The sequence below is a fragment of the Artemia sp. Qi Xiang Cuo genome, chromosome 2 (assembly GCF_049724085.1).
Source record: "Artemia sp. Qi Xiang Cuo chromosome 2, ASM4972408v1, whole genome shotgun sequence".
NCBI lineage: Eukaryota > Metazoa > Arthropoda > Branchiopoda > Anostraca > Artemiidae > Artemia > Artemia sp. Qi Xiang Cuo.
The window spans coordinates 30,781,427-30,796,687 of NC_142795.1; the positions used below are offsets into that span (position 1 = coordinate 30,781,427).

The 15,261-nt window shown below is 35.7% G+C and overlaps 2 protein-coding genes across 2 annotated transcripts in view; both read right to left on the reverse strand.

Annotated features, from left to right (window-relative positions):
* LOC148955131 (N-acetylneuraminate (7)9-O-acetyltransferase-like) overlaps positions 1–15,261 on the reverse strand; it is an 85,908-nt gene that overhangs the window by 62,110 nt on the left and 8,537 nt on the right. The window contains exon 2 of the mRNA XM_089108077.1: positions 13,193–13,397. Coding sequence (XP_088964203.1) covers positions 13,193–13,397 — 205 coding nt within the window. The remainder of the gene's footprint in view (positions 1–13,192; positions 13,398–15,261) is intronic.
* LOC148955132 (N-acetylneuraminate (7)9-O-acetyltransferase-like) overlaps positions 1–15,261 on the reverse strand; it is a 148,835-nt gene that overhangs the window by 59,128 nt on the left and 74,446 nt on the right. The gene's annotated exons all lie outside the window — the stretch shown is intronic.

Here is a 15,261-nt window from a genome sequence, read left to right on the forward strand (position 1 = left end):
TTTGAGTTGAAATTTTTTTTTATTTCATTTCTGATCGTTTTTTAAACAATGCAGGGAAATCCGGCACCCCCTTCATAGCAATGTCCCTTCTCCCATGAAAACTTTCTCCATGGAAAGATCCTCCCACGTAACCGCTGATCCACCCCCCACTACCAGAAAAAATTCCCCCTGAAAACATCTGTATACTTCCCAATAACCAATACTATATGTAAACATTGGGCAAAGTTCATTAGCTGCAGCCCCTCCCCCGGGGACTGTGGGGGATTAAGTCATCCTCAAAGACATATTTATTATAGTTGTCGACCATGTTGAACAAAATGGCTATCTTAAAATTTTGCTCGGGTGACTTCGGGAAAAATGAGCGTGGGAGGGGCCTAGTTGCCCTCCATGTCTTTTGTCATTTAAAAAGGGCACTAGAAATATTAATTTTCGTTCGAATGAGCCCTCCCACGATATTCTAGGACCACTGGGTCCCATCCGTGAACTTTCTTCTGGCAAAAAATACAAAATTGCACATTTTTGTAGATAGGTGCTTGAAACCTCTACAGTAGGGCTCTCTGATACGCTAAATTTGATCGTGTGATTTTCATTAAGATTCTATGACTTTTAGGGGTTGTTTCTCCCTTTATTTGGAAATAAGGCACATTTTCTCAGGCGCGTAACTTTGTGTAAGACCTGATGGGTAAGACTAAATTTGATGAAACTTATATATTTGAAATCAGCACAAAAATCTGATTCTTTTGACGAACCTATTGGTATCGAAATTCCTTTTTTTAGAGTTTCGGTTACTATTGAGCCGGGTCACTCCTTACTTACAGTTTGTTATCACGAACTGTTTGATCTATTGATTATATTCAAGGTGGGATTGGGATGGGTGGGGTGGGATTCGAAATGGATCTCTGACGAAGATCCATTTTGTTTTGGCGAAACTTTCTACTTAAAAAAAAAAGAAGAAAAAACAAAAACAGAAGAGTTGCTATCTTAGTGATAGGCTATGCTGTAGCATTTAGTTAGTTTTAAATTGTGAACCAAATAATTAGGAATCATCGGCAGCTCAGCTCAAGTACGTGCAGTCTCCTTCTATCGAAGTCTAACATCGAGTTAAATCTCATGCTGCACCATTAGAAGGTGACAAAGTGGCTTTGACAAAATCTTAAGGAAGGGTTAAGGATCTTCAAAATTACTTATGTCTCATTCTCAATCTGCTGCTTAATTTTTATGAATTTAAACCTCTTCTTCTCATGGGATAGGAAGTTTAAGGTATTTCTAAACGTTTGGTTTTGATAGATTTGCATTATATATGCTATACACTCAACTCTCCACCTGTAGATAATCCCAAATAGTTTGATTACGGTTTAAAATTAAATTAATGCTTCAATTGGCAACTAAAACCACAACTTTCACTCCTTTTTTTCTTATAGTTGGCGAAGAGAGGACGGATCTCCCTCTCAGATACAGCCTGAATACCCACCTTGATTATAATCAAAACATGAAGAACAGCTTCCTTTTGGAACTACAATTCATCATACCTCTAAACTGCGCTTTAAAAAAAATAAACTATTAAGTTTTAATATTTATTTTTGTATTTCCACTGCACAAATCTCTAAAAGTAAATCTGGGTTGAGCTTTAAGGTGGTTGAAAATAATGTTCATGTCTAAGAGTCCATTCATGGTAAAAATTGAATAGGACACACTGTATCTACCCCCCCCCCCCTTCCTTCTACTGAGTAAAAATTCAGCGAAGAATCATAGCTGTAAACCATAATTACGGGTTGGAGAATAAAATTCGACATTTGCTTCCGCTCTGGTATAATGTAATGACCATAAATCTTTTCACCGAAAAGCTAGCCGGATAGTTCTTATCAGCCATACAAATACTGATTTCCCCATCTCATATGAAAAAGTGATCGCAGCAATTTTTTACTGAAGCCATATTGATTGTCCTTTTACTCTTTCTTTTTCCCTTTGTCAGCACTTGTATTTAAGCACCTGTATTTCTTTTTCTGAAAAAAGCATAATGTATTTCTAAAATAAAAAAAAAACTCGGAAAACAGTTTGTTTGTTTTTTTTTTGGGGGGGGGAGGTAAGGGATATATAACGCAAAAACAATGGTACACACAATCCAGGCGTATTTTAATAGACAAAATTAGAAAAAAAAAACAAATTACCACCTTCCTCTAGGTGTATGTGAATTGACGCCACTGACTCATGATTTCCTTCTGGCATAAATAAATTAGCTTTTGTTGTTTTACTAACTTATTCTGACATATAGAGAAAGGGATGTACAATTGGTTTAGTAGCACTCTATCTTTTTAGAAAGTTCTATGATGCTGAAAAAATAAGGAAAAAAGTGAACAGAAAAAAGAGAGAAAGCCAAATAGAATTAGAAGCATGCGACACAGGTAGAAAAATTGTATTAGCTTGATAATGGCTGTTGCGAAAGTAATATCGCACGCTTTTTTAAAAGTTGCACATGCTTAAAAGACTAATATTTATTATTTGATCCCTTCATATTCCAAAACGATTTCGTCCAAAAAAAACAACAGCATATCAAATTAAAAAATAAGATAGGTTGTTAGTTTTGGTTTTATTGCACCGCAGTAGTACTAATGCCTCAGTTTCTGCTTCTGCATCTCAGCTCGAATATGGAACAGGTTCCTAATTTCCTCTTAGAACATGTTTAGTCAAATATATTTCTAAAATAATACTTCGTGCTACATAGCACACGTTTTTGGTGTCATATCCGCACTTATCCTTACTTATATATTTAAAATCAGCGTAAGAATCTGATTCTTTTGATGTATCTATTAGTATCAAAATTCCTTTTTTTAGAGTTTCGGTTACTATTGAGACGAGTCGCTCTTACTATACAAGTTCGTTACCACGAACTGTTTGATTCTTAGGGAAGATCCTTATAAAGACATACAAGCAGGGAAAGGAGGATCTATGAACCCCTGACCCCCAGCGAAATATTGAGATTTTTACAAATTATTATGACTAATTGCTTTGCTTCCCAGATCAAAGAACTATCCCTCCCAAATCCAATTTGGAGTCACCTCCCAAGGGAGAAATACCAAAAGTCCTAATAATTACTCCAGTTTACTGTAAACCATAAAGGTATTGAAAGGGTATGCCATCCTTTGCTTCTAATGTTAGCCCTCAACCTCATTTTCAATCGCTTTACCTCTTTTAACTCCATATCATCTCTTATTTTAAGTTTCATTTTTTTTTACCTTTTACGATTGTTGTAATTTTTTCGATGTGTGTTAGTTTATTACCATGCATTTAATATATTTTTGGCAATTTTTTCCTATCATACTGATTATTTAATGTTTTGAATGAGTAATTAACTGTATTATATTTCTTTGTAATTTGTATTGATTCTAGTTTTCTGACCAATCTTTGAAATAGTTACTCATATTCATGTGTTTTTTTTTGCAATTTTTGTTTTTATTGCTTTATTTTTGCGTAACCAGAAATGGAAGTTCGGCAATTTTTGCTAGTGAAAGCCTTTTTTTTAATAGAATTAATTAAAAAAAAAATTCTAAAAAATAAGTTTTTCAAAGAAAAGTAAAGAACTCCATTAAAAAAAAGAGCAAAAATAAAATAATCTACCAAGCGTGAAACTACCACAAATCAGCATCGATAAATAAATGAAACCCAAAACAAACAGAAATTACAATAAATAACCGAGTCAAACTCAAAACGAGCAGAAATTAACATGATTTGTGCGCAAAACCCCTAAACCTTCCCAAGGCCAGAACAAAATTTGCACTTTACTGAAAAAATATAAATGTTTTTACTTTTGTATCTTTAATAAATCAAAGAATATTAACATTTTGATTACTAAATATCAGTATATGTATATTAAACTGACAATGCACTTTCATTTGTATTTTTTCAGTAAAGTGCAAATTTTGTTCTGTCCTTGGGAAGGCATAGGGGTTTTTGAGCCCAAATTTTAAATCTAATGAGCCCTTATTCAAGTTTCTATGACAAAGATTTCAATAAAAACCTTATATGCCCCCCAGGGCATAACTTATAATCCTTGCCCTGAGGGTTGTGGGGGAGTGTCCTCCTCAAAAATATGTTTTCTATCTGTAAATCAACAACCCTGAACAAATTTGCTATCTAAAAATTTTTATTGGATGTGTCTGGGGGAATGATGGGTGTGGGGGGGGGGCTAGTTGCCCTCAATCACATTCGACTATTAAAAAGGGCACTAGCCCTTTGAATTTCCATTCGAATGAGCTTTTATTGAAGTTTCTACGACAACGCCTTCTTTAAAAACCTTATATACCCCCAGGGCATAACTTAAAACCCCTGCCCTGAGGGTTGTGGGGGATTGTCCTCCTCAAAAACACATTTTATATTTTGAAATCAATTACGCTGAACAAAATTGCTATCTAAAAATTTTGATGGGCTGGATTGGAGGGAATGGGGGGCGCGGGGGGGGGGGTAGGGACCATCCAATCACTTTCGACTATAAAAAAGGGTACAAGCCCCTTTAATTTCCCATTGAAAGTGCATGTGTTGTATTTTTTGCGATTAAGCCTTCCATAAAAAAATTATATGTCCCCAGGGCATAGCTTAAAACCCCTGCCCTGAGGGTTGTGTGGGAGTGTCCTCCTTAAAAACATATTTTCTATCTGGAAAACAACTACGCTGAACAAAATGGCTAACTCAAAATTTTGATTGAAAGTGTTTGGGGGAATGGTGGGCGTGGGGGGGGGGGGGCTAGTTGCCCTTTAATCACTTTCGACTATTAAAAAGGGCACTATCCACCCCAATTTCCAATCGAATGAGCCCTTTTCGAAGTTTCTACGACAACGCATTCTATAAGAACCTTATTGCCCCCAGGGCATAACTTAAAACCCTTGCCCAGAGGGTTGTGGGGGAGTGTCCTCCTTAAGAACATATTTTCTATGTGGAAATCAACTACGCTGAACAAAATGGCTATCACAAAATTTTGATTGGATGTGTTCGGGGGAATGATGGACGTGAGGGGCAGCTAGTTGCCCTCCTATCACTTTCGACTATTAAAAAGGGTACTAGCCCTTTGAATTTCCATTTGAATGAGCCCTTTTGAAGTTTCTACGACAACGCTTTCAACAAAAACTTTATATGCCCCCAGGGCATAACTTACAACACTTGCACCGAGGGCTCTAAGGGGGTTATCATCCAAAAAGACAAAATTTCCAGAACTTTCAACTACGTTGAACAAAATGGATATCTCAAAATTTTAATTCGATGCATTTCGGAAAATGGTGGGCGTGAGAGGGGCGTTAGTCGCTATCCAATCACTTTCGACTATTAAAAAAGGCACTAGCCCTTTCAATTTCCAATTGAATGAGCCCTTTTGAAGATTTTACTACAGGACTTTAAAAAAAAACTTTATATGCCCCCAGGGCATAAATTACAACTCTTGCCCAAAGGGCTGTGCGGGAGAGCGCCTTTCATCCTCAAACACCTAATTTCCACAACTTTCAACTACATTAAACAAAACGCCTATCTAAAAATTTTGATTGGATGTGTTTGGGGAAAAGGTGGGCGTGAGAGGAGGGTTAGGTGCCCTAAAAACTTTCGACTATTAAAAAGGGTACTAGTCCTTTGAATTTCGAATTTCAATATTTTCTATCTGGAAATCAACTACCCTGAACAAAATTACTATCTCAAATTTTTTATTGGATGTGTCAGGGGGAATGCTGGGGGTGTGGGGGGGGGCTAGGTGCCCTCCAATCACTTTCGACTATTAAAAAGGGCACTAGCCCTTTGAATTTCCACTCGAATGAGCTTGTATTGAAGTTTCTACGGCAACGCCTACTATAAAAACCTTATATACCCCCAGGGCATAACTTAAAACCCTAGCCCTGAGGGCTGTGGAGGAGTGTCCTCCTCAAAAACATATTTTCTATCTGGAAATCAACTACGCTGAACAAAATGGCTATCTCAAAATTTTTATTGGATGTGTTTGTCGGAATGAAGGGCGTGGCGGGGGGGCTAGTTGCCCTCCAATCACTTTCAACTATTAAAAAGGGTACTAGCTCTTTGAATTTCCAATCGAATGAGCCTGTTTTGAAGTTTCTACGACAACGCCTTCTATAAAAACCTTATATGCCCCGAGGGCCTTATATGCCGTAAGGGCTCTGAGGGGGTTATCATCCTAAAAGACAAAATTTCCAGAACTTTCAACTACGTTGAACAAAATGGATATCTCAAAATTTTAATTCGATGCGTTTCGGAAAATGATGGGCGTGAGAGGGGCGTTAGTCGAATTTCCAAAAATTAGGAACAGTGTAAGAGGTGTTAGATATAAAAATGAGTTCTGTCATCAATATTTTAGAACCAGATCATGAGAACCAATATAAGCACTTCAACAAAATTAGATTCCTATTCAGGTAACCACTGGTAAAGAACTGGAAGTGACATCAACAAGTAATTAATTCTTTTATGAGGTAGGTCAATTTTTGGCAAGCAAATACTGAAAAGTAGGCTCATCTGCAACGACAATGAATACTTAAAGAAGATATGAAATCAGATAATAAAACTTATGAAAAATTTTGGGAAAAAAAATACTAAAAATTTGAGATACTGAAGTCTCTGCTTTAGGATATGATTGAATCTTATTACGTAATTAAATAAAACTATACTTATAAAACTTATTGAACAAGATTAGGCCTACTACTAACAATCAAATAAAAAAACACGTTTTTTTAACTGAAAATAACGAGCGACATTAAAACGAACAGAAATTATTCCGTATATGAAAGGGGCTGTCCCCTCCTCAACGCCTTGCTATTTACGCTAATTTTTTATTGTTTTAAAAAATAGAGTTGTGAGAAAGAGTAAAACTTTAGCGTAAAGAGCGAGGAGTAGTTGAGGGGACAGCCCCTTTCATATACGGAATAATTTCTGTTCGTTTTAAGTTTTAATGTCGCTCCTTACTTTCAGTTAAAAAAAAACTTATTTTTTTATTTAATTTTAGAACGTTTTTAAATTAACGCAACTTTGATTTTGGCCCACCGTACATGAATAATTAAAACGAAATTTGCAAATTAATTCATTTTTTTTTTGGCTAAATGGCTTTCTCGAAATTTTGATCTGACGTAACTTACGAATTAACTTACGCAATGAACTTCTATAGTGGAAAATTTTTATTACGCATATTAGGGGATACGCCCCCTAGTTAATTCCTCACTCTTTACGCTAAAGTTCAAATTTTGTTCCAATTCTTTAAGAATTGATCCCTTAATCACAAAGACCGTTAATTAGAATAAATAGCTCTGATGAAAGTAAAAAAAAAATTAGCGTAAAGAGCGAGGTAATGACTAGGGGGCGAACCCAATCATATACGAAATAATTTCTGTTGGTTTTAAGTTTGAGTGTTGCTCCTTACTTACAGTTGAAAAAATTGTTTTTTTTATTTAATTTCTGAACATTTTTTAAATAATGCTGTGAAATCCGGAGCCTCCTTCATAGCAATGTCCCTTCCCCCATGAAAAGATTGTCCCACGTAAAACCCGACCCATCCCCCTAACTACCAGAAAAAATCCCCCCTGAAAAATTCTGTATACTTTCAAATAACCAATACTAGGCTATATATAAAAATTGGGCAAAGTTCATAACTTGCAGACCCATCCCCGGGGACTGTGGGGGATAAAGTTATCCTCAAAGACATAGCTATTGTATTTTTCGACCATGCTGAACAAAATGGCTATCTCAAAATTTTTATCTGATGACTTTGGGAAAAAAAATGAGCGTGGGAGGGGGTCTAGTTGTCCTCCATTTTTTGGTCACTTATAAAGGGCACTAGAACTTTTAATTTCCGTTCAAAAGAACCCTCCGGTGATTTTCTAGGACCCCTGGGTCGATACGATCACCCCTGGAAAAAAAAATAAAAATAAACACGTATGCGTGATCTTTCTCTTCGCAAAAGATACAAAATTCCACATTTTTGCAGATAGAAGCTTGAAACTTCTATAGTAGGGTTCTCTGAATCTGATGGTGTGATTTTCATTAAGGTTCTATGACTTTTAGGGGGTGTTTCCCCCTTTATTCGAAAATAACGCAAATTTTCTCAGGCGCGTAAATTGTGATGGGTAAGACCAAACTTCATCAAATTTATATATTTAAAATCAGCATAAAAATTTGATTCTTTAGATGCATCTATTTAATTTCAAAAATTCCGTCTTTTAGAGTTTCGGTTACTATTGAGCGGGGTCGCTCCTTGCTTACAGTTCGTTACCACGAACTGTTTGATGATACTGCAGTAGGAGGAGAGTAACAAGACTAGAGCCTTCCATCGGCGAGGACTAAAACTCTGTCCTTTTATACCAATTAAAATTTTATGGTAAAATAAAAACACACGGGATCAAGAAAGCCCCAGTGAAAAAAAATTTGACAGTATGCGACATTTTATCGATTTTATGAATATAATGAAGTAAAAATATTGTTTTTATAGCGTATAGTTCAGTAGAGGCCATTACCAAGAATGTCGCCATTTTGTATATCCTGACATAGAGATTCAAAACTGAACAGATCTACATCATCAAAACTGAATCATATATATATACATTATCATATACATCAATGACTTGTTACTCTTCTCTATAGTGCATAAACTTTCAGTGTATGCACTATATTCCTTTGAAGACGGGAGTTGGTTGTAAAGTTTTTAGATTAAGAGATCAAATGAGGTGAAAAGGTGGAATTTCTGTTACTATTTTGAGGTAACGAACTGTATGTAAGGACCGACTTGGGTCAATAGTAACCGGAACTCTATAAAAGAAATTTCGATAATAATTAATGCTCCAAAAGAATTAGCTTTTTATGGTGATTCCAAATAGGCTACGTAAAATTCTTTAAGTTTAACAAACCAGTCAAAGGATAGGACCCTGACAATATATGTCTAATTTTGAAAAAGCAGGGAAACACCCCCGAAAAGGCAAGTATTCTTAAGAAAAATTACACCATTAGATTCAGCACATTAAAAAACCCTACTGTAGAGGTTTCAAGCTCCTATCTACAAGAATGTTAAATTTTGCATTTTTTCCCACGAGAAAGATCATAGAAGCGTACTTTTTTTCTTTTTCTTTTTTTTTTGTCCCTTTGTTCTTCCCAGGGGTGATCGCGTCGAATCGAAGGTCCTAGAAGATCGGAAGAGCGTTTCCTGCCCTTTTGTGACACCAAATTACGATTTTGCCCCAAAAAGAACCAATTTGCTATCGACTAATATTCTAAGACAGCCAAATCGATATAGAATTGTAAAAAAAGAAAAAAAGAAAAAATTCAAGCTTCCCAGTTGCAGAGAAAGTATTGCCGTCTGGTGGCGCATTCGTTCCTGAAAAGTCACGTAGTCCAAACAAGATAAATGGTTAATATGGATCCTTATCTTAATGCTTAATTTAACTAAGTTGATTCATTTGATTTTTCGTAAAATTAACTTCAGCGATGTATAATTGCGCATAAGCTATTATGAAGGAGGGGCGGGGGTCAAGCTGTAGGGGGGGGGGGGTGTCAGATGACTAGAAGAACGTATTTCAATGCCCACATTGTACAACTCTCCATGAACTTTCAGATAAGTACAGAAGTAGGTGTGTGGCGGGGGGGGGGGGAATTTATATCTCATCTTCCTTTATTTAGACTAAGCCTGATTAAAGGTGTTGCGGGGTGATACCTCCCTTGTTCTTGCAGAAAAATGTTTCTGACATGTGCTTTAAAGCCTCGTTTAACTAAACCTAATTGATTCATATCAAGCTCAGTAGTAACCGAAACTCTAAAAAACGGAAATTTGATACCAATACGGAAATTAAAACTTCTAGTTCTAGTGCCCTTTTTAAGTGACCGAAAAAAATGGAGGGCAACTAGGCCCCCTCCCAAGCTTATTTTTTCCCAAAGTCACCCAATCAAAATTTTTAGAAAGCCGTTTTGTTCAGCATAGTCGAAAAATATAATAATTATGCGTTGAGGATGATTTATCCCCCACTTTTCCCGGGGGAAGGGCTGCAAGTTATGAACTTCGCCCAATGTCTACACATAGTATTGGTTATTGGGAAGTATACAGACGATTTCAGGGGGTATTTTTTCTACTAGTGGGGAGGGGGATGGCGGGGGTTACGGGGGAGGATCTTTCCATGGAGAAAGTTTTCATGGGGGAAGGGACACTGCTATAAAGGGGGTGCCGGATTCCCCAGCATTATTTAAAAAACGATCAGAAATTAAATAAAAAAACAAGTTTTCAGCTGAAAACTTTTCAACATCAAAACTTAAAACGAACAGAAACTATTACGTATATAATTGGGTTCGCCCCCAAGTCAAAACCTCGCTCTTTGCGCTAAAATTTTTTTAGTGCTTTCATAAGAGTTATTTATTTTAATTAATGGCCTTTGTGATTAAGGGGTCATTCTTAAAGAATTCACAAACAAATTCGAACTTTAGCGGAAAGGGCGAGGTATTGACTAGGGGGCAAACCCCCTAATATACGTAATAAAAAATACGAATATAGAAGTTCGTTACGTAAGTTAATTCGTAAGTTACGTATATTTATTACTAATAAAAACGTTCGCAAATAAAATTAAACAACTTTCGAGAAAGACATTTAGCCAAAAAAAAGTAAATTAATATGCAAGTTTCTTTTTAATTATTCATGTACGGTGAGTCAAAATCGAAATCTGCATTAATTTAAAAACGTTCAGAAATTAAATAAAAAAACAAGGTTTCCTAACTGAAAGTAAGGAGCGACATTGAAACTTAAAACGAACAGAAATTATTCCGTATTTGAAAGGGGCTGTCCCCTCCTCAACGCCTCGTTCTTTACGCTAAAATTTGACTCTTTCTCAGAAACTCTATTTTTTAAAACAATAAAAAAACCTTACCGTAAAGAGCGAGGTGTTGAGGAGGGGACAGCCCCTTTCAAATACGGAATAATTTCTGTTCCTTTTAAGTTTTAATGTCACTCCTTACTTTCAGTTAAAGAAACTTGTTTTTGTTTATTTAATTTCATTAAAGTATACACAGTGATGTTTAAGTGCGCATCAGCTATTACGTAGGAGGGACGGCGCGTCATTTTGTAGGTGGGGGGAGGGCAGATGCCTCAATGAGCAAATTGTAAAGCCAAGATATCCTAACTCTTATTTGGCGTTCAGATAAATATGGAATGAGTTTTGGGCAGGGAAGAGGGGTAGAAACTGATTTGAAACCTCTCTTCATTTACCAGAATATTTTGTATTGGTGCTGGGGAGGGGGGGGGTTGGTGGGTGGGTAATAGTGCCCCTCAAACTGCGACAACATCTTTTCCTATTTATATACAATGTTTCAATGTGTTAAAACCTTATTGTAGAAGTTTTAAGCTCCCACCTACAAAAATGTGGGATTTCGCATTTTTTTTTCGATAAATAGGATCACGGATTCGTGTTTATTTGTTTCTTTGTTTCCTCACGAATGACTACATCGAACCCATAGTCCTAGAAAATCAGAAGACGGTGGGAGCATTTCTAACCCAAATATGGCTAAATTGTTAACCATTGAAAATTCTGAGATGGCCAATAGATTTGTAGTTATTGAAAAAGGAACATATAATTCCCAGTTTCAGAGGTGTTAAAGCCACGTGTTGGCCCATTCGTTCTTGAAAAAGTAGCTTAGTTCATGCAAAACAAACGGTTAATATAGACACTTATTTTAAAGCTAGATTTAATCAAGTGGATGCAGATTATGTTTGATAAAATTCTGTACAGTGAAGTATAGTTTAGCATCAGCCATTATGGAGGAGAGTCAATGGGTTGTTTCAACAACTCTTTCTGTGAGCATTTGGGTGAATATAGAAGAGGGTCTGGGTAGGAGGAAAGTAAAAATTATTCTGTAAACTCCCTTCATTTGGATCAAGCGTGAACATAGGTGCAGGAGGATGATAGATCATCCTCCTGTTCATTCGTAAGAGTTTAGCGTAGTTGATTTTGTAGTTTATTATTCTTCTTAGTCTTGTTTTATCTTTACTGTACCCCATTTTGTCGAATCTGAGCAAAATTTGAAACTACCAATGCGACCCTTAATTAAATCTGTGCGCATGAACAAGTTGCTCTTTCGAGTTTTATATTTACCAATACCAATTTCGTCAAAATTCGGTAAAAATTGGACTTTTCCCCTGATAATTAAACCAAATTGTAGATCAGAAAAAAATCGATTGATCATTTCTAATCTACTCATATACTACATATAAAGGATCTAATTCAAACAACTATCATAATTTTTAGTTAAGCATGGACAGTGGCGGAATGTATATAGCAACTAGTTGTACAGATCGTACGCTTTGTATTTATGACTACCTGAGTGGAGAGTGTGTGGCAACAATGGAATTAGTTACTGGTCTACGTTTCACTGGTCTTGTTGCAAAATATTTTTTCTTTCTTAACACAAAATATTAAATTCCAAGTCCCATTCATATCTTGGTTATACCTGAACATGGTTTTAAAAACAATCAGGAATTAAATTAGAAACAAAAATCACCTGAAAGTAAAGAGCAACATTAAAACTTAAAAGGAACAGAAATTATTCCGTAAATGAGGGGGGGTGCCCCCTCCTAATTTCTCTAATATTGCTCCTTTCTTTCAAGAGGAAAAGTTTTTTTTTACTTAATAGGTAACTAAAGGTGACCAGGCTACTATAGAATGCTATGGTATAGGTCATCCAGGATCAGGGATTTGCATATTATGGCCACCAAACTCTTATCTGTAGTAATTTCTGTTCGCTCTGAGCATGCTGATATTTTCACTGTTAAATTACTGGACAAAAAAACTTTAATGTTACGGGTCTTAAATAAAGAATTCTCTGCTTTATTTTACCTTTTGACGGCATAAAAAGTGTCCATTTGGTGAAAATATGACTAAGAATTTGCGCAAAAAATGGTTGTTAGATATTCTCCCCTTCTTTTCAAAAGTTATTTTTATTTATAATAAAGAATTTCAAATACATACGCCAAAAATTTTATAGGAATACTTTCAACTTGACCTTTCATTTAATAAATTGTTTCACGGAATAGAAACCCAGGAAACCAGTAAATAAAAATCCGTTGGAGACTAGGCAAACTCCAAATGCCAAGGAAGCTTAACAATGGCTCAATTTTTAATTCAGAAAATTCTTTCCCCTAAAAGAAGGTTTTACTAAGCTGAATTCAGGTAGGAGAGTGCTCTATACTCACCGGGACGAAGGCTGAATAAGAATGGATTTCATTGCATTGTTCCTTGGATGGACAAAGGAAGGAAAATATAAGCTGAGAAACAAGGCCGAAAATTCCAATACATCCCGCAATTATTTCTAATCGTCTCTGGCTCAGATAATTTTCCAATAATTTGTGCCGTTCCAGAACAATTGTTGTTAGAGCAAAAACCATTCCGAAAACAACGCTGAAATAAAATAACAGAAGCTAGTTTAATAGTATATAAAGAGTCAGAAACACCAACACTAATATGAAAAAAAGCACGTAAAAGCCTGGAAAGTTTGACCTTTTTTAGAGACATTAAAAAGGAGAAGCCATGCATAGGGGGAGCTAAGATTGGCCGTTGAGGAGGAACGGATGTAGTTATTTTGATCACGCACAGGGGGTATAAGCGAGTCAAAAATAGTGATTAAAAAAAACCCGGCAACTATATCCCAATAATGGTAAAAAAAAGAAATTGAGGAATTTAAATGATAATGAAATGTACTGGATAAAAACACATTAGTGATGGGGATGGTAAATCGGATTGACAATCGGTAGAGTCAAAATTTTTCTAAAGACACTATCGGAATCGAGCAAATTTCCTCAATCCCAAAACGATTGTATCTTTATGTATATTCAAAAAAATAGAAGAAAACGACAGTGTCAAGTGGCCTTTTTATGCAGATATACCCATTGGTTTGACTTTCAGTTAGTCTCTTATTGAAGATGCGCTATTTTTCTTATTATATTAATATTTGATTGTCTCTCCTTTTTGAATGACGTCGCACCTGTCTGAATTATCATAGCTTTATAAATTTGCAGAATTTTGCAATAAAATAAAATATTCTGAAAAACCCCAGATTAACGAAAACTTTTAAATGGAAAATGTGGGTAAAATTGGAGCAATCTGGATATTCTTTGAGGGGGTATTCTCAAAAAGGTCCATGAAGGGGTTTAAATCCTTATTTATTTAAGAATCCTAACTTTAAGAAGATTATACAAGAATAGCCGTTTATAGGGACCGTTGTTCCCTGTCGCCCTTTGGTGCAATCAATTCATAGAATGCCCAAACTTAAAATTTTCATGAGCTACCGTACATGTCCCACTTAAGCTGCAATTCCTAGTCACTGTAAGGTCAACTTCAGTGGCTTCAATTTCACCTCTACTTCACTTTGGAATTCCATCACTAACGTTAATCTAAATTACTTTTTTTATTTTTGTGTTTTCTCTCCAGTCTTTTAACAGTATTTGTTCACTTTTTTTTTCTTTTTTTTTTTGTCATAACATGACTGCAGTCACTAAGCTAGCATATTCTGCTGTTCTTCAGATTAATACTCTGTTCCTACTGCTCCTCAATCTCCCTTTCTTTTTAACCTTTCTTTCTTTCCTTCAGTACAATTTTCCCCACCCTCCTGTATTTCTAATTCATTCCTCCTGCTTTTCAATCTCCGTATTTTTATTCTCTCTCTTTCTCTGTAGTTTCTCTCTTCTTCTCCCAGTCCTTCCTATTGCTTTAACTTTATATTAATTCGATGGGACGCACGGTCACTAATTTTGACACAATTGGGTCAAGAGAAAATTGATAGTATTTTCAAATGCTATTAAACATACTAATCATACTAAAACATATTAAACATACTAAAATGAAAAAAGGGGAAATTCAGCTGTCACCAAATATGAAAATATAATTCAAAATTCTGTGGCAATTTTTTTTCTAACAAAAATGTCAAAAAAATCTAATGTAAAAATCCGAAAACGAGACAAAATTAAACATGCAAAAACCTTGTTTAAAAAAAACAGTAATAAAGAGACATTAAACTTCAAAATAAACCTTACTTGTTTTTAGGGAGAGGGGCAAGAACACCCTTCAACCTCATCACTAAATAAAAATATGACATATTGATAACAAAGTACACCCAGTTCAGCCAAGAATCAGGACCGGAAATCGTAACCAGAACTGTGAGACGGAATCAGAATCAGAAAAATTTCGGCATTACCCCATCACTAAAAGATATACAGTACGGGATAAATTCAGGGAGGGGCATGACACAGTTAACTCATTAGAAGCT